This window comes from Sinocyclocheilus rhinocerous, unplaced genomic scaffold, assembly GCF_001515625.1.
Source record: "Sinocyclocheilus rhinocerous isolate Xijiao unplaced genomic scaffold, SAMN03320098_v1.1 scaffold1876, whole genome shotgun sequence".
NCBI classification, from domain to species: domain Eukaryota; kingdom Metazoa; phylum Chordata; class Actinopteri; order Cypriniformes; family Cyprinidae; genus Sinocyclocheilus; species Sinocyclocheilus rhinocerous.
This window is the reverse complement of record NW_015628411.1, coordinates 132,950-152,552: the sequence shown is the minus strand read 5'-3', so window position 1 is coordinate 152,552 and position 19,603 is coordinate 132,950. Positions and strand designations below refer to the sequence as shown.

The 19,603-nt window shown below is 38.7% G+C and overlaps 1 protein-coding gene across 1 annotated transcript in view; it reads right to left on the bottom strand.

Annotated features, from left to right (window-relative positions):
* Positions 1-413: 413 nt before the first annotated feature.
* The window catches only part of smarcc1a (SWI/SNF related BAF chromatin remodeling complex subunit C1a), a 21,912-nt gene continuing 2,722 nt past the window's right edge, over positions 414-19,603 (bottom strand). The window contains exons 6-28 of the mRNA XM_016549437.1: positions 19,506-19,575; positions 19,292-19,361; positions 18,061-18,136; positions 17,775-17,900; positions 17,368-17,483; positions 16,529-16,656; positions 16,062-16,121; positions 15,930-15,967; positions 15,590-15,708; positions 13,634-13,705; positions 13,378-13,491; positions 13,095-13,248; positions 12,893-13,003; positions 12,730-12,789; positions 12,356-12,614; positions 9,706-9,867; positions 8,349-8,401; positions 7,945-8,086; positions 6,669-6,826; positions 6,350-6,484; positions 3,941-4,214; positions 2,030-2,173; positions 414-1,905 (exon numbers count right to left, since the gene is read on the bottom strand). Coding sequence (XP_016404923.1) covers positions 1,808-1,905; positions 2,030-2,173; positions 3,941-4,214; positions 6,350-6,484; positions 6,669-6,826; positions 7,945-8,086; positions 8,349-8,401; positions 9,706-9,867; positions 12,356-12,614; positions 12,730-12,789; positions 12,893-13,003; positions 13,095-13,248; positions 13,378-13,491; positions 13,634-13,705; positions 15,590-15,708; positions 15,930-15,967; positions 16,062-16,121; positions 16,529-16,656; positions 17,368-17,483; positions 17,775-17,900; positions 18,061-18,136; positions 19,292-19,361; positions 19,506-19,575 — 2,739 coding nt within the window. The 3' untranslated portion in view covers positions 414-1,807. The remainder of the gene's footprint in view (positions 1,906-2,029; positions 2,174-3,940; positions 4,215-6,349; positions 6,485-6,668; positions 6,827-7,944; positions 8,087-8,348; positions 8,402-9,705; positions 9,868-12,355; positions 12,615-12,729; positions 12,790-12,892; positions 13,004-13,094; positions 13,249-13,377; positions 13,492-13,633; positions 13,706-15,589; positions 15,709-15,929; positions 15,968-16,061; positions 16,122-16,528; positions 16,657-17,367; positions 17,484-17,774; positions 17,901-18,060; positions 18,137-19,291; positions 19,362-19,505; positions 19,576-19,603) is intronic.

The following is a 19,603-nucleotide window of genomic DNA, read 5'->3' as shown; positions in this document are numbered from 1 at the left end:
GGTTTTCTAAAAATAAAAAAAAAAAAAAAAAAAAAAACAAAAAAAAAAAGAGATTTGGGAGATAAAATGTCCCTACTTCTACTACTACTACTATTATTATTATTATTACTTGCATAGTATTATAATAATGAGAATTAATAAAAATAAATCCATGAAGGCATCACTATGCAAAAAATATAAATGTTCCAAAAAATATGAAGATTTTAGTTTCCTCTGATTTCAGAGATTCATACAATCTTAAAAGTCAAACTCCCAGAAACCTAGGAATACATCAAAATAGGCAAATAAATCCGAGGAATCGCTAGAACTGAAACAGAAAGCAGTCTTACAAAAACAAAACCCACTTTATTTAGACAGTGTTCAGGTCTCAGTATCAATGTGCCGGGGAAAAATGAAAAGAGAAAGCTACAAACTTCCAAGAACAGCGATAACTGAGTCTACACAAACTTTATTTTCTTAAAAATACATCACCATAAAATAAAAAGCAATAAAAGATATATATGGGGATTGGGGAGGGCAGGGTTTCACACCCTGTTTTTCGGTGATATACAGCCTGGAAAGTTTTGGAAGAGGAAATACGTGTGTATCTGCATGTCAGTGTGTGTGTGTGTGTGTGTGTAGTGGGGTGGGCCGTGTTGAAGTGAGGGCTTGGTTCACCTGAGGAGGAGGAGGACGACGACAGCCTCCACACAGCAGTAATGCAGCAGTCACATGGGCACACACAAAGAAAAGAGAGAGAACAGCCATAACAGGAAGAGAGAAGGAGAGAAGAGAGGTAGTAAAGTGAGAGAGGTAGAGCAAGGCGGGGCAGCTACTCTGTCAGCACCTAAGGGAGGAGCACAAAAGGCCAGCTACAGCTAAGATAAGCAAAGTTCCTCCATCACTTCAGTGTGATACCATATACACCTCCGTTTGCATTCTCCGAGAGAACAAAACAGAGGTCTTTAATGTGTGTTTGTACATCTGCACAGTATCTGAAGCGAACAAAGGTTAATGCGTGTGTGGGTACATCTCTAAAAACAGCAGTCTGGTGTGCTCTCGTTCGGGGATACAGTACTCGGGACGCGTTTAGGACAGCGGAGCACTCGTGGCGGTGTGAGTTACGGTCTCTCATTGATCTCTGGGTCACAGCGTGGCTGACCAAGCAGAGTACCATAAAGCAAATCTGCTTCACACACCATGCACAGATTGAATACAATTGCACCGGTGAGGTAGATTATCAGCTAGATGTGCTCAAGGAAGGAAGCCACCGGGAACCCTGCTGAAATGGATACCGCACCACAAACACGTAAGGCAGTGGAAAGGTTCTCTGCGCGCCACAGGACTCCAGAGGAGACGTGACACTGCAGACCGGCTCGTAGCTACAGTGTGATTTCGATCTTAAGAGTGATTAGCTTACGTGGATTAGCACAATATACACATATGATTCCATCAGTCACATTACAGGGAAGAGCCGGATGCCTGCAGCGATCTTTCTCTTCAAATGCAGGAGTCTGCGGAACGCTCTCGAAAACAAACACAGAGGAGAGAAACAGAACAGAAGCCAGTGCTATTACTAGCCAAGAGACCCAGGAAAGGCAGCACTCTTGACTTTGTGCCCTGAGCGTGTGAATGTTTACGGGTGAGGAGGTGAGTGCTCAGCTCAAACGAGAGGATTTAGAGATGACCCACCCATCAGCAAGGCGAAAATACAAGAGGGCAACGACAGCAGGTCTGTGGGGGTCCCAGATTAATCTGGATTTAAGTCAAATGTGCGTGTGTATCTGCGTGTGGATGTGTACGTGTGTGCAGGCATGGGGGGAATAGTTTAGTTTTCAGCAGCACGAGGAGGGGGCGCAGATACAGGAGGTCCCACTGGGCCAGGGGGCATCCCATCAGGCTGTGCGGTTGGAGGTGGACCTGGGTCTATAAGGAGACAATGATGTTGTTTTAAAAAAACGCAGCCAAAAAAAAAAAGATAAGAGCCCAGGACAAATGTGCAATGCAGAGGAACCAGAAGATGGAAGCTAGTGATAGAACAGATACTCACACATGCCGTTGGGTGGTCCAGGGTGTCGAGGTCCCATCATGGGCGGCATGCCACCCTGTGGGGGTCCAACTGGGGGAGGTCCAGGCATCATTCGGCCTGGCATAGGCTGACCTGGCATGGGCTGGCCTGGTCCAACCATTGGTCCTGAATAAAGTAACAAAAGACGTACTGATGTGCTACAGAATATTCACTTTTGGAAAAGAATTAGCAGGGTTTCTGCAGGTTTTGTGAAGGTAAATTTTTGACTTAAGAAGTTTAAGACCAAGTAAAGAAAATTTAAGGAATAAATGGAAGGGGAGAGAAGAAAAATTGAGTACGATTAAAATAAGGAAAAAAAATTCATTTCGCATCTCAAGTAAATATATCTTGATGTAAGGGTTTAGATATTTGAACTGAAAAACAAGACAAAAATGGATATCTGCAGTGCATGAAACAGTTAACGCCATGACTTTATAAACAAGACTTTCTGCTCTAATTGAAGACATTTTTAAGGTCTTAATTTGTGACTCTGGACCACAAAACCAGTCTTAAGTTGCACGGGTATGTTGTAGCAATAGCCAAAAATACATTGTATGGGTCAAAATGATCGATTTTTCTTTTATGCCAAAAGTCATTAGAATATTAACCCTTTAAGCGCCAGGGATTTTTGGAAAAATGCTGAATTTTAACATCAAGATTTCAAAAGCTTGTGGCTTGAAAGGGCTTAAAGATAGAGATCTACTGTAAATTAGAAAAATGTTGGGCATGACCGAAAGTTTGTGGGGTGTAAATATACTAATCTAATTTGCATATTATGACGTCATCGGGCGGCCATCTTGAATTTCATAATATTCAGGAAATAGTAGATGCGCAAAATATGATCGTGGTTTTGCGCAGCTTGTCGGTGAACAACGGCTCTGTGTAGTTAATGCTGCTCCATGTGAAAGCCCGCAGGTGATGGGAGATTTACCGCTGATTAAAGAACCGGCTTTACTGATATATCGATATATTAAATATCGCATGCGATTTATCGTGTAGCCCTAAGTAAAACGCATGTGAACAGTAGCCTACTTTTCGATCAGTTCATCAGTAATATTCAGGAAATAATAGATACTGAATGGATGTTTGAACTTACTTGCATGTTTTTTTTTTGTCGCAAAGCTCAGGTGAAATGCTATAGTAATACTATAAATCTGCGGAAGCATTTGATATCACGCATAAGGCGCCATGATTTCCTCAATGAATTAATAGATGTGAATGAATATTACTATTTAGCAGTCTTAAGACTCAATGCTACTACTGCTAATAAATATTAATACATCTTTATTTTTAAAGGAATAATCGCATCGGTTTTCTTTTTAATTTTAACAGTAAACCTCTTGTGCAGCACTTTGTTTGCCAAAAAATAAAAGGGTTTAATTTTCATTTGATTAGGATAAATTCAATTCGGCCAAATATTGTCCTATACTAACAAACCATACATCAATGGAAAGCTTATTTATTATTCAGCTTTCAGAAGATGCATAAATCTCAATTTCGAAAAATTGACACTTAAGACTGGTTTTGTGGTCCAGGGTCACATTTGTGGAATGGCAAATTAAGCCATTAATCAAATTTCAGCTTCCAATGATTATAAAAAAAACTAAGCACAACAATCGAAATAAAACAATTTTTATGCCACATTCCAAACACACCGTGCACTTGTGGTCCTCATTAAAAGCCCAAACTTAATGTTTAAATCAGTCAAATCATGTAACACGACTGTCGTAAAACGTAGACTACTGTGGGACATGCTCGATTTTAAAAAGAGCAGCGTTAAGCTCCGAAAGAGAACTCAAGCTGTTCTCCAGGTGGCTTTCTGTGTGTGTCAAGAAAGAGCAAACCAACAGAAGACCTCAAACACAAAACCAGAAGATCAGGGTGCATGCTGACCTGTCTGAGGGGCATGGTGGGGACCCATGGTATGGTGCATGGGGGGATATCCAGGGCCTGGGTGCCCGGGATGTCCTGGGTGTACAGGGTGCATGCCTGGAGGGGGGCCGTGCGGAGATGGGCCATGTGGAGGTGGTCCGTGATGTGCTCCTGCATTCTGCTGTGCAGCTGCCTGCTGCTCCATCTGCTGACGAGCCTTCATCTCAGCGTACTTCAACTGCTCCATGTGGAATGCCTGTCGCTCTGTCAAAAGCTGCTGCCTCTGGAGCTCCAGCTTTAAATAGAAAAACTCCTGTTAAATCAACTCCTAGTCTGATGGGAAATAAGGGAAAGTTTAAATTGATTACTAAGAGGGCCGTTCACATGTCTCGCCTAAAATGCGTGGAAAACGCTAGGCGTGCCGCTTTCTGCTTTTTTCCAGTGTTCGGGCGCTTGCGCTCTGGAGGCGTCTGCCGTTGCTAAGCAACCATGACCTGCGCTCTCCATGAAGACGCAGAATTTTCAGCAAAGGATAAATGGATTTGCAGCACTAAAAATCGCTTGCAGTAGCTACTAAAATGTTATTTTATTTATAAAATTTGCTACTAAATTTATTTAAAAATGGCTATCCCTGTACATCCGCTGTTCCTTCATCTTGGCTGAGCTTTCAATGTTGTTACGGGAAAGGATCAAGCTGATTGGTTGGTTCTTGTCACATGACCCGCTGTGTGCTTGCGGCATTCTGAAAAGTTTAAATGTTTTTATCTCGATGCGGACGCACCTGGAAAGAATTAGCGCGTCGCACTGCGTCCGCATCGCGACTGCGTCGCTTCCATTATGAGCGCGCCTGCCGCACGTCTACATTTGAAATAACGAACTTGAGCGCGCAAAAGACATGATATGTGAACGGCCCTAACTAAGGCTTTACTCACACAGCACACAATTTCGATTTGCTTTTCAAATCGAATCATTAGAACGCAATGCCTGCACTTATTTAGCAAGCACTCTAATCGGATCTGTTCAGTTTGGCAGTGCAGTCAACATCTGGTCTATTTACAGCAGGTTGTTTGATATACATTTGAGCAAAATGCCAAATAAGAGTAGGAAGCTATCAGTGTAGAAATGAAAACTGGAAATTTGCCATCTGGTTATGTCCATCATGGCATCTCATTGTGATGCTAATCACAAGGTGCATGGAAAAAAAAAAAAAGCTACAAAAAAAAAAAAAATTACTGTTCAGAAACAAATCCACTTAAATTACTGAATTTAGTTCATTTATAAAAACAAAAAAAAACAAAAGTAACTTTAAACCATTTGAATGTTGTTCTGCCCACAAAAATAAATAAAATAAAAAAATGAATACAAAACCATTAATTTCTTTATTATTTAATAATAAAAATAACAATAATGATAAATTATATATGTAATAATGATAAATTATATATGTAATTGTGTGGACTGGTTATGCATGCTAACAATGGTTACACATGCCATCTTTACGCTGCAGCTTTGGAAGTTTAAGCAAAGGCCCACCAAACGTATGAGTCACAAAAATAACATGAACCCGATTCATGCTACTAAAATGGCACAAAAATGTTTCAGTGAGCAGAAAACACTACTGCAGTAACAAACCTTTTTTGTGTTTTTTAAAGAAAGTGGGTGTTGCTAGCCTGTGCAGAAGGCGCCAACGTGCTTAACTAAAATCAAAGTTGCATTTAGTGAATTTATGAACACTAGAAGGAAATAAAGTACCGCTGGGCTATATAAAGACATCCTTCATGCACTATTTACAGCAGCTAAATTGGGTTACTATCTTCAGCTACATTTGCTAAAGCATTCTGCAGAGCCTTCCAAGTCTCTTGTGGACAGCGCCTCTGATGTGCAGACATAAGACTACATGATACAAAAGAACAAGGCACAGCACAATTCAGAGGATGAGTGAACTCTATAAGCACCAACAGAAAGGAGGAGTTTAAATTTCCACTGACAAACTCTAAAGTAAATCAGTAGTTATTATTATAAAATAATAGTGTAAAAGCAGGTGTAAATCACAACCTCACATTACAAATAAGAAGTAGCTTTACACGGAGCAAAAAAAACACAAATGCATTGACTGTAAGCAAAGCAAATAAAAAAAAAATTTAAATCTTTTTTTTTTTTAAATAATAGATATTTATTATTAATATATTATTATCATTATTGATATTATAAAAGATACTTCTACAATACAATATAATTTACTAGTGATTTTTTTTGAAAGGTGAATTTGGGAGGGTGCACTTAACTGTCACAAAAATGTCACAATGCAAAAAATTAAAATTATTAAAAAAATAAATACAATTTATATATTATATAAAGTATATAATGTATTGTTTCTAGGTGACATGTTCTTGACAACCAGATTCACCAAAGACAATCAGCAATACTTACGGCTTCCTTCTCACGGTCCATGATGGTCTCCAGCTCTTCAAAGTGTCTGAGTTTGAGCTCCAGCTTCTTCATCTGAGTCTCTACCAGCAGAGCCACAAGAGATTTGATCTTCCTCTCTTCCACTGCAGCCAGGTGCTGAGACACAGAAAAACAACAGCGCATGAAATCAAGTTAGCCGCCAAGGTGATAAAAAGACTTTGACTGGAGACAGCTGCACAAAGCACACAGTTTCTGTTAGTGCCAACAAAGGAAGTTAAAGAATTGGTAAACATTAAACCCAGTCCCTGCTGCAGCCTGAGCCGTATCTGGGATGCATTACCTTTGCCTTGGTGGCAGCAGAGGCCAGGGCAGCAGCGGCGGCAGTAGCGATGTTGCCCTCTCCGATATCCAACTCAAGCTTTTTCTTTCCTTCTTCCTTCTCTTCCTCGCCCTCCTTCCCTTCCTCTGTGGTCTCCATGTCCTCATCTTTGTCTTTCTCTGGAACAAGGTAACAAAAATGTACAGACCCAGTCATTTTAGAGCATAATTGAATATATATAAACACTTTATATAGAACATAGGGCTGTGCAATTAATCGCATTTGATTGTCATGCGCATCTCGTCAGTAAAGCCGGTTCCGTGGTAGTAAATCGCCATCACCTGCTTTCAGGCTTTACTGACGAGATGCGCATGACAATCGCATGCAATTAATTGCACAGACCTAATAGAACATTTATTTTCATGGCACTTGCAGGCAGGAGAACAAAAATAAAAATCATTACTTTGTTTATAGATTTTCAGCAAAACGGGGTCTAAAAGCATTTATTAAGGGTGGGAAAGAAAAAAAATTCACATGTTTTTGCGTGGACTCACATGGACATTTACAAAGTTTTAAATTTCTCGGTGGACAGTACACTCGAGTTCACATTTCAAAGGTCAACATGCACTTACAGTGAAATGTAGCAGTTCTTGTTTGTTTTAATAGCACATTGTATCTAAATCTAGCAGCTTGTTTGATTTTATGTATTTGATTTTGCTGAAAAGATAATATGCAAAGCATTTATTACCACTATTTATTTAATTTTATTTACCAGTTTTATCTTTAAGTTTTTATTTTTGTATTAAAAGGACAGTTCACCAAAAAATACAAAATTCTGTCATCATTTACTCACCCTCAAGTTCCAAATTTTTTTTCTCCCTTCTGAACACAAAAGATGACAATTTGAACAATGTGGGTAACCAAACAGTTGTCCCTAATGGCATCCATAGTATTTTCCCCCCATACTACCTACATTCTTCAAAATATCTTATGTTGTGTTCAGCAGAAGAAACAAACTCATACAGGTTTGAAAAAGTAAATGGCAGAATTTTAATTTTTGGGTGAACAAAATCCTTCGAAATGGTCCCTTTTGGAAAAAAAAAAAAAACCTTTGATAGCATGCAAAGCCAAGTTCAACATGTTGAAAGGAGAAAGGGGTGTATCAACTGGACTCAAACATGCATCACAAACAAGCATCATGTCTCAATTTAACAGGGATAAAGCAGATTTCAGCTTGGGTCAGACTTTAGGCAAGCCCATGACCATTTGTTGCCACTGTGGCTGTCAGAGTCTGTACCTGCTGTCTTGGATTCTCCTCCCTCACTCTCTTCCTCTTCCTGCGGCTCAGATTTCTCTGTAGTCTCATTCTTTTCTTTCTCGGTCTCTGTCGGCTTTTCCGCAGACTCGCTGGGCTTCTCTGCTTCATCCTTTGACTCCGCCTGCAACAGATGAGATGGGAAATGACGCGAGTCAGACAACATGAAACAAGCGAAATGCAAATGAAGTGCTGGTACAGATGACTGTATAGAGAGTGAACTTCGAAGAACTAGACTCAATATGGAGAAATAGACTTTAAAAAGGCACATTGCAAGGAATTCCAACAGTGCTGGGAAATAATCACTTCTGATCGGATTCCAATCAGACCATAAACATGACACAGTAGGAATACATCTGGCTACTGGTAGCAGGGCCATATCTGACCTTATCAGGCTGGGAATTCGAGTCATTGTCCATCTTCTCAATCTCTGTAGGTTCTGTGAGTAAAGGAAAACAAACATTCATTAAAACATCAAATGCCAGATGGAGTGGACTGGACAAAAAGGCAAAGAAATATATTTTCTACTCAAATTGATTTATGAGGTTGTTAATAAGTCCCTCTTAATGCAGCCCATATCTGCCTAAAAATAATGTTTTTGAAAGCAACCTCTCACCAAGGAGAGGTCAAAAATACAGTAAAAAGAAATACTGTAAATTATTACTTACATATTACATTACCTAAAAGAATAGTAAATATAATATTTCCATTTAAAGTAAGTGTTTTGTGATTTAATATATTTTAAAATGTAATTTTACCGTGATACAACAGTGAATTTCACAGTGTCAAATCATTCTTCAGAAATTCTAATATGATGATTTGGTGCTTAAGAAACATTCCTTACTATCCATGTTGAAAACAGTTGTGATGCTTGATATTTTTGTAGAAACCATGATTTGAAATCCACTTCTCAGGCGTTTCTTTAAAATAGAACTTAACATCAAAATATTTACTGTCATTTTTTGATCAATTTAATGCAGCCTTTCTAAATAAACAATTTATTAAAAAAAAAAAATCTGATTGACCCCAAACTTTTCAACAGCACTGCACATGTGAGGGGGAAAATGTGTATGAAATGTAGCCATAGTAGACAATGAAGCATCAGTGTGAACACTGTCAAACAAATGCATTGCAAAGTCAAAACTAAAGAGCCTGACGGCACACAGAAGGCAAAAAAGGAACCAGCCATTAAAGAAGAGTACAGCATGACCAACTGAGTGAATGACCTTATGAACAGGCATTAGAGCATCAGAGCTGAACAAAGAGTTGTGGCACATATGACGTTGGTGCCTTTAATAACGTATGTGTGGCACAGCCTGCACTGGCACACCATGTCACACTAGGTCACTCCACTGACCCAGTTTCAACCCCTCCCACGACTGTGCCCCATCTGCCAGCGCTGCATAAAGCCATCAGTTACTATTGTATGCAGTCATACATGCTGCCTCCAGTGCTGTGTTGTCTCACACAATTAATGTATTATACAAGGTCTATAAAGTATAGAGAGGTGTATAGGTGAGATTTGTATCATGTTCTTTTTAATTTGCCTCTAATTGTTATTTAATCACGACAAGCCCATGCACGGCTGATGAGGGTCATTGGGTTTGTCTATTTGTCCATAAGTACAGATCTGATGCCACCTAGTGGAAGGAGCTAAAACTACACAGGCACAATTAGCAAGATGGAAAACCCACCCATCAGAGCTGTTGTTGAGTTTCATAATTTCACCATATGCAAAATTACCTGTTTTCTCTGGTTCCTCAGGAGCTGTGCCAGCAATGCCACTGCTCTCCAGGCCGAATGCAGGGTCTACTTTTCCTGTGCTGCGCGCAGCCTCCTGTACCTTCTTCACATGAGCCTCCACCAGCTCCATGGGAACCTCCTCACGCACACGCGAGAACTCCTCTAAAAAAAAAAATGGACAGAAACACCATCTTAAAATCAGGGTTTCTGCAGGATTTTTAAGCGCAAATTTAAGACCTTTTTTTAAGAACTGCACAAATAAAATTAACACCATATGACCGGAGTAGGGCAATGTCTATAGTACCATATTAAACTGTAAAATGACTTTAAAAAGCATCATTTGGAGTTCATCTACAAGTTTTCACAAAAACAAAATTTTATAAAATGATAAACTATATTTCAACCTTTAAACCATTTTTAAGAAAATGGAGTCGACAGTATTAATCATTATATTAATTTAAACAATTATTTTTAAAAGTGTGCAACAACTTTTGAGTCAAATTCTTGCATTTGGGCTGTTACCAAGCAAATTAAATCAGTATCAACAAAATTTATCTTTGCAATGCAGAGGAAACACAGAAGCTGCATTAGAAGTGGCATTTAGATGTATTTACACACTGTTTAAAGCAGCTCAGAGGGACATGGAATACTTTAACCTGCATTTACAAATGCATGAATAATGTTTTGATATTTTAAAGGGGGCTTTCACAACGAAACACAGCGTCACACACCGCGGCCTACAGTGAGCAGAGGCCGGGGGCTACAGTGAGGAATGGCTGGAGGGCTTGAGTGAGCAGAGGCGGCGGGCTTGCGGCAACCACATGTGACGACCCCGGGCTGGACTCCGCTTCGTCGACGGTGAAAGCCGATCCGGTGATCCACAGTGCAAAGTGGTTGAATTTCCTCAGCAACCAGCACGGATCAGCTCCAGGCATAACGAAGCAGATATCGTCCTCTTTTGGAAGGCCAAACAAAGTAGTTTCGCTTTCACAACGAAACACATCGCTTTCAAGACATGGCGACGGCAGCAACAACAATACTACAGCGAGAATAAAAGTTACACCTTTCTTTGCGTGAACATTTGGGCGGCGTTATGCAATTCTTCCCACATAGCAACATAGATAAGTGGAGGCGTGTTAGAACGAGCCGTTTTAGGTAGGCGTGGCTGACTCTTAACTTTTATAAAGAATATCTCTTTGGATTTGAGACTTTAGTCTTTGCAACTTTACAGATCTTCTTTATGCACCAAGAGCTTGTAACACTCCAAATAGAAAGGAAAAATTGAAATCGCATCATATGACCCCTTTAAACATAAAACATTGAAAACTGATGTTTGAAATTTTTTTTTTTTTAAATGAAGATATTTTAAATGTAAAGTTAAAACCACCAGTAGGTGGCACCAAGTCACTGTTAATAAGTGAGTCATTGCGATTGAACCGAATAATTTAAAGGCTTGATTCATTCAGGAAGGAAACACCATCATGCTGCTTAGAGATGCAAAACAGTGCTGCTTTTTGTTGGCGAAATACAGCAAAAGCAGGAAATACGGTGTTTGGAGAAAAAAACGGCACTCTTCATGTGATATTAATTATATGAAATGATATAAATGTATATATCATGTATAAACATGGGTAAAAACATGGGCCGATTTTCGTATTGTCTGAACTCTGAACAAAACAACAGGCTTTTTGAAAATGCTCATTCTCTGCCAGCAGGTGGTGCGTTTGGTAGAAATATCACTGTTTCCCCGGTAACGCCAGAACACAAAGCAATGCAGCATGGAATTTGAACATGCAGCGCTCATGTTTATTTAATGAAATCGTAGCCTTTTTTTTAAGTTTCATCGTCACATTCAGCCATATCGCAATTCTGGTCTTTCCATACCCAAATTTAAGACCTCTTGAAATCATAATTAAGACATTATTGTACAATTTAAGACTTTTTAAGACCCTGCGGAAACCCTGTAAAATACTCAATGTTGTTCGTTATGAGCACCATAACCACCCTATTTTGCAATGCAGAAGCTATTTTCTCTGAATGTGTGAGACTTCCAATTCATTAGATACTGTAGAATAACTAGAAGAATAACTGGTATTGTGCTACAAACCAGTGTGTTTATGATTACAATACATTAAAGTTATATAATAACTAGGTGCTGTCGATTACACAGGTTAATTTGGTGCAAATAATTATGGAAAAAGAAAATTAAATTTTTCCCAAATATCTGCACTATTGCAAATATGAAATAGATTTTACACAATAGTTCAGTAAACAAATTAACATTGTGTTACATTTAGAATCCATTCATTCATAGCATTATATATGCAATTAATTCATGCCACCTAAACCTAAATGCCACTTCAGAAGCAGCTTCTGAAAAGATTGTTAAGGTCACACTGTAGCTTTAAAAGTTTGTGTAATAAATTGTTGAATCAAAATGTGCCTAAAACTACTTTTTTATCATGTCTATTCATTGCTTTTCTCATTTAAAACAATGATGGCTTAATCTTTTGGGGGTAATTTCTTCAAAATTTGATTCAAAATTTGATTTGCCATTAATGACACCGAAAGCCTAGCACATTAAAGTTACAAATGGCCACTCACTCATATATCTAAAATATGGTTGATACATCAAAACTTGACGACATACCCAAAGCTGCTTTGGCAGCAGCCGCCGCCACACGCGGGTCAACCACAGAGGCAAGAAATGCAACAGTGCTCATGACAGGATTTCCTGATTGGCTGAAGGGGATCGGCTGGTAAGCCAGAGGGCCTAGCGAGGCTTCGGAGCTCTCCAGGTATTGATCCTCTATGGGCAGCCGCAGGAAGTGCAAGATGCACTCATCTTGTGTACGGCTGCCCACGTGCTCTGAAACCTTATTCCAGTCATCCTTATACATCTCCAGAGCCTGGAATTATTAGTTTAAATAATATTATTAAAAACAAAACAGTGTGAAAAGAGAATCTTATGGTGCAGAAGAGTTTATGATGCCCACTGTTTTATTTTAATGATTCAGATCTCACCTCCAACAGAAGTAACGTTTCTTGCTCAGTCCACTCTCTCCCACCAGCAGCCCCTTTGCCCTGTAAGGCAAATGATCACATCAAGAAACTATGAAAGATAAAAGAAAAAAAAGAAAAAGCAGTGACAAATTCCAAGTATTAGGTCTAGTATTAGATGACTTGCCTTGGGATTCTTCTTTGAGTAAATATCTGTACGGAGGCCAAAGTTCTGCAGGTCAGTTGGCTTGTCTTTGCCCTTTTCTGGGAAGTTCAGCATCTGCTGAGCAGGGGGAACCTGGAATGAAAAGCAGAGACTTTATTGCAACTTTTTCCACAAGAAAACTTGTGCATTCTGGGAATTAAAAAAAGAGTCACCCCAGTCTTACCTGTGGAGGGCGGTGGTGCAGTGGCACTAATCCAGAGGGAGTATCAGTCAGAACGTTGAAATGTGGCGTTGGTGGAGGGCCCATGGGGAGGGGTCTGCTCTCAGCGTCAACCTGGTAGTTCACCAGCCCCCACTGCTCCAAAAAGGCATGCACTCTGGGGGAAAAAAGACAACACTGAAGGTAAATATACAATAACAACTAAAATAAATAATCTTGTTTAACTTTATGCAAGGCTCTCTGCATAATATTCTAATGAATTAAGAAGGTAAATGAAAATTCTGACCTCATGACTGCACACACATCTCCAGTGAGGTTTCTCCTGCAGGAGGTGGAGGTCAAGTACTCCTGAGGATTCAGCCGGTATGTGTCAATCATGAAGTTACGATAAGCCAGATAGCTAAGAAAGAGGTAATAAAACAGAGTATGGAAGCTGGGTCAGAAAAACAAACATGCATTGTAAAAGAACCACAAAGAAACATGGGAGCATAATGATGTAAAATCTAAGATATTTTAATGTGAATTTTAATGTGCAAACTTACATCTCTGGAGTCTTAGATTTGTTTTTGCCATTGAAGAACTCTGGCAGGGCACGCCTCTCAATTTCATGTATACTGGGAAACAAAGAAAAGAAATGACATTCACAACTAAGAAAAAAAAGTTTAATGGGCTTTTTCGGGATTGAACTGAGAAAAAAAAAATCGGCAAATATTATACATGATATTTTTGGTTAAACTGGAACATCTTTTTTTTTTTTAAAGGTATTTTTACCTTTAAGAAAATTACATTCCAGCTTAATCAGAAATTCTTCTCTAAACCGCACTATGCTTGTTTAATACAGTGGTTCTCAATCAAGGGGCCAGAGATCCACTAGGGGAGCTTAGCAAACTTCCAAGTGGGCCACAGGATGACTTGTTAAATTATTTTATAATTATTTTATAAGTCAAATAATTCTAATCTAATTTAAATTCATAACATTTTAAATAAAAAATAGAACTACTTCATTGCAAAATGCAATTATTTTAAGTTTAACTATTGTTTCATTAAAGAACAGCTCTTAAAATAATTGCAGTCAATTTAATATTGACAATCCCTAGCTTTTTAATAGCAACAACAAAAAAAGAGAATGTAAAGAGGCAGCTTTATCATAATTACTGCAGAACATACCAGAGGAAATATCACAGCATATATGAGGGAGAGTCTTCAAATATTGTGCTGGACAAAAAGGTTGAGAATAGGGCTGCCACTAACGACTATTTTTATTTCGATTAATCTATCGGCTAATTTATCGATTAATCTGAACGATTAATTTCCCACACAAAAAAATCAACAATTTTACTTAAGAATATTTTATTAAACTATATTTCATTAAACCAAATGAAATCCAAAAGTAAAGTGCAAGAAGCAAGTGTCCATCTCATAGTCCAAATCACTGAAATCAAAGTTCAGTATTATAGTGTAAGAATGACAACATATCCACGTGTTCTAGTCTACTAATAATACAATTATACTTCCGTTGCAAATTCCAAAACGTCATTTTAGAGCTAATAACAGAGGCTTGAGCCATTGATATGCAGGCTAACGCAGTTATTAATGCAGTCTAACGCAGTTATTAGAGAGAGAGAGAGCAAGAGAAAGAGAGAGAGAGAGAGATTAAGTGCGTGTGAATACTTGCGTCTGTGCGTCTCAGTATTCAGCAGCAACGTCAACTAATAGCGAATCTTTGAACTGCTTCAAGAACCTCGCTACTGAGAAATGTCTTGTAGCTTTTCAGCTGCAAAACTCTTTTATTGATAAATTCGCGGGACAACCGCAGCGCTGATGACAAGTTTCTGTCCGCGTCTCCGCGAGTACGTGTCTATGTGTGTTCGTGTGTGAGAGAACGGGAGAAAGAAAGCGTGATTTCCGTACATAAAAAAGGTTTAAGACATGGAAATAGGTTGTCAATTTTACCCTATTGTTTTTTATATTTATTTGCTCAATGTCTTCTGGGGTTTTGGTTCTTTAACTGCTGTAGATATCCCATAGTATAACAAAAATATTATATATCTCTTCATTGTGTTTGGGCCCCCCTTGGACGAGCAAGCATAGGCACGTGCCTAGAATGCCTAGGCATAAATCCGGCCCTGTATACGCATGTAAATAATTAAAGCGCATATATTGTATTAGAACTGCATCGCACATAATTATTTAATTAAATCGTAGCATTTGTGAATTTACAATTATGCTTAATTATGGTCTAATATATCATGCAGCCTTGGAAAACAGACTAATAATGTGTTTTATACATTCTCGTCTGTGAAATGCACCACTTCCGGTATTTTGCCAGTTAGTCGACACAAGCAAAATGAAGTCGAGGATTTAAAAAAAATCGAATAGTCGAATAAAATCGACGAATCGCGACAGCCCTAGTTGAGAACCACAGGTCTATAACATTATTTCTCTCCAAACAAGCTCTCAGGACATTGCTACAGCACATGGTGGAAGGGATTTGATACCTATTGTAGTCGAACCAGGCAGCATAGCTGGGTATAATGATGTGATGGGTTTGTTCAGTCACGTTGTCCTCAGAGTCGATCAGACGATTGACCTCTGTTTTGCCCTGTTCATCCTCTTCCTGTCAATTACGATTTGTAAACAAAAAAGCACGTGGGCAATCTTTCAGAACAATTTGCTTCAGTATAAATGGCTTGGCATTAAAGTCATATATTGATAGACTACTTAAAGAATGTATGGGTAAAGTGCAAGGGCTGTTAGCAACAAAATGCTGTGCATCTGTTATAATAATGGAGAGAATTTCCAAAAGCATAACTGGATTACAGTATGAAGAGACACTACCTTGCCTCCAGATGCTAGTGAATCATCTTCCTGGTCATCTAAGAGGGCAAACAAAATTAATGTGATCATTTACATTTCCTTTGAGAAGATATCATATTCATACCCAAAACAAATATGAAGCAAAATACTCACCCAAATCAGCAACCGTTCCGCCTTTCACTGGTGTGTTCTCACTGTCCTTTTTCTGATTGACTGCAAGCAGAAAGTCAGAGGACATTAAGCAAAGCAGCTGAAGACGAGAGACAATTCAATACAATAACATTTAAAAGCTTTCAGTGTAAAGTGGAACAACGAAAGTAGGGTGCAGCATGTCTATTTTAGCCATGCACTGAATTTCCATGCATCCAGAGGGGCTTTTTAAAAAATGGTGCTATGAACTATGAAATAAAAAGCTCAGTAAAGACAGCTCAGCCATCTAAGTCATGCAAGTGGTTGTCAACCAGACGTTTTTATCCAAAGTCACTTACTAAGCATACTACTGATAACAGAAAAAGGCTACTTTATGTAACCCAGGGTTACGATCAAGTGTACAATGGCAGTAGCTCTCTGATTAACCCTTGCACTGTTCAAATAAGGGACTATTAATCAAGAAGACTGACCATTTTTTGGCAATGTAACTTCCTCCATTCCTGGCACAGGGGAGGGATCTTCCAGGTCCTTTGTGAGGTCTTCATCCTGCTCGTCATCATTTTGATGTCCACGGCGCCTCCCCTGTGATCCAGGATTCCTGTTTGAGGTAAATAAATGAATGAGACTGTTACATTTAAAATGATCATGACTAATGACATTTTATACAAGAAATGTTTCTTGTATGAAAAGCAGCAAATCAGCATATTAGAATTTATATTAGAATTAGATTTCTGAAGGATCACGTGACACTGAAGACTGGAGTAATGATGCTGAAAAATCAGTGTTATCACAAAAAAAAATTAACATTTTAAAACACATTGAAATAGAAATCAATTATTTTAAATTGTAATAATATTTCATAATATTCCTGTCTTTACTGTATTTTTAGCAAATAAAAGCAGCCTTGGTGAGCATAAGAGTTCTTTCAAAAGACTTCTTTTTAAAAAAATCTTACAGACTCCAAACATTTGAACTAGGGATGGGAAGATTCACCGATTCGCTTGGAGCATCGGAGAAAAAAGTTAACGATGTGTTGCATCGGTTTAAAAAGTGTGCATCGGATGTATCGCGATGCATCGTTTCTAACATATTTGCATCGGTAAAAACGGATTTATATTTATATATAATTACTAGTGGATGGCTACACTTTTATAGTTTAGAAAGTGACCAATAATCTGTGACAAATATTTTATATGTAGTATGCATCGAGATGCGTATCGCATCGGCCTCAGTTATGGAGATGCACATCCCTAATTTGAACTGTAGTGCATATTTATATTTATTTATCAGGCTCCAACAAGATAGTCACCCTTTCTTGCCCTTTTTGCGGGACTCCGCAGGGGTGCTGGGTGGGGATGGAGAGCGTCTCCTCTTCTTGCCGGCAACCAGGGACTTGCGGTCCTTACGATCGGGTGTACGGGAAGACTGATCAGAACCATGGAGGGGTGAAGGATGAGAGAAAGAGCGAGAGAATGAGAGAATGGAACGGTCTTACACACAAAGGGGAGGGGGGTCCTGAGGGGATATTTGGGTGGTGGGGTGAGGTACGTGAGGGTGAGGCAGCGAGAAAGAGCTTTAGAGGATGATTGACAGACACGCAGACAGTGACAGAACAAACCCTGTCTAGACCTCAAAGGGTCTGGCTTAGCAACACAACGGAAATCTGAACATGCACCATATCTATTTCATTAGTGCTCATGTCTTTCGGTCTCTTACCACTTCCTCCCCTGGAAAGATCCGCTGGCGGAAACTCACAGGCTTCTTGTTCTCATCCACTTCGTAATCTTCCTCATTCATCCACTCGTTGAAAGCATCTGTGTCGATGACCCATTTTGCATGCACCTGAGGGGATCATAAGAGCGTACTGAGAAAACACTGCAAAATTGAATCTGGCTGCATCACTTACAATATGATTATGCTTCATAATGTAAGGCGTTTGAAATGTGTTTATTTTAGAACTGTGAATTAGGAAACATATCAAAATATTTACAGATCCCCTTACCCTCCATGGCTTCTCAGAACTTGGTGGATCCTCAACATCTCCATCCACATCATTTGTTGATACCCATGTGTCATAACTGAAGAGATAAACACGCATAAATTTATTAAAATAACTGATAGATAGACGACATTAGGCTTGCTGCGATATTCAGTGTTGACAGTGTTACCGGTGTTAAGCCGCGACACCGATTACATCACTTGCCCACCGCGACACTGACTCCCACAGACTTTTTGATTTTTTTTATAGTAATAAAAATTATTTAGTTCGGTTAGAGAACAGACACTACAATTAAAAACTGAACGCGGTTGCTTAATGCAGTGTGCCGAACGACAGTCGCATCACAGATTTCATTTATCACATCAGGAGAGTAAGTCGAGCTGACTGACAAGAGTGAGGTGAGAAAGATAAGACGATGGCGGAAGATGTACCTTTGAAACGAAATGCAAAAGCGCCTGTTTGGCAATATTTAGCATTTTGAAAAGCCTGTTGACTTTTGCCGTTTTTTCTACGGTGATTTTGTAAGTTTTTTTGTTTTTTTTTACATTCATTTATTTATTTGGTTCCACAGTGTTTGCTGATTTTTACGTTATTTAACCTGTGTAATTTATTTATTTTATTTTACATCAAGTTGTATGCCATGCCCCCAAACTTTCTTATTTGTTTTGCTAGTAAACGTTCTACGTTTCTTATTTATTTGGTTTCACAGTGTTTGCTGATTTTCAGCATTTTTTTTTATATTAAAATTTTGTGTAAGTTATTTATTTTATATTAGACGTATAGCATGGTATATTTTTATTTGGTTTGTTAATAAATGTTCTGTTTAATATAACCAAGTTTGTCATTGTACCGTTTTGCTGTTGTCCATTCAATCAATTGACGCCGAATTGACGCTAATTCAAAAGTGAAAGTAAAATGCGCACGGGCATTTACAAGCTAGTTAAAAGCGAAGGAAAAGAGGGAAAACTCCAACGAACCCCACCCCCCCGGTGATACCGGTGTTGTCATATGTCGATTAACCGGTGGGAAAATTTTCTCACCGTCACAACCCTAGACAACATATAATAAAATATAAGATCGTAGTTAAATGATGTTCAGTTTCTCACACACAAAAAAATTATATATTTACACACATATCCTACACATTTTAAATAAATTTAGAATTCATCTTTTTTTTTTCACACAAACATACAGTATGTGTGTGTATATATATATATATATATATGCTACCAACCTGTCAGGATAATTGCCCCAGTGAACCAAAACTTGCTTGTCTTTGCGCATGACGGGACGTAGCCATTCCTCTGAAAGGCAGAAGCAGAATTCAAAAGTTAAGTTCAAGAAAACACTGAATATAATGTCCTATTAAAAGAAATGACTGAAGGAGGAAGATAGGACAAGACTTCTGTTCATCCAGAAGTCTTTTGTTATAAAAATCAAACACCAACCTTCTTCCATCTGGGCTGGGGAGGGGTAAATAATATGAGTGGCCTTTGACTTTTCTTCAGTGATGGTTCCCTAGTAGTGTGAGTGAAACAAAAACAGG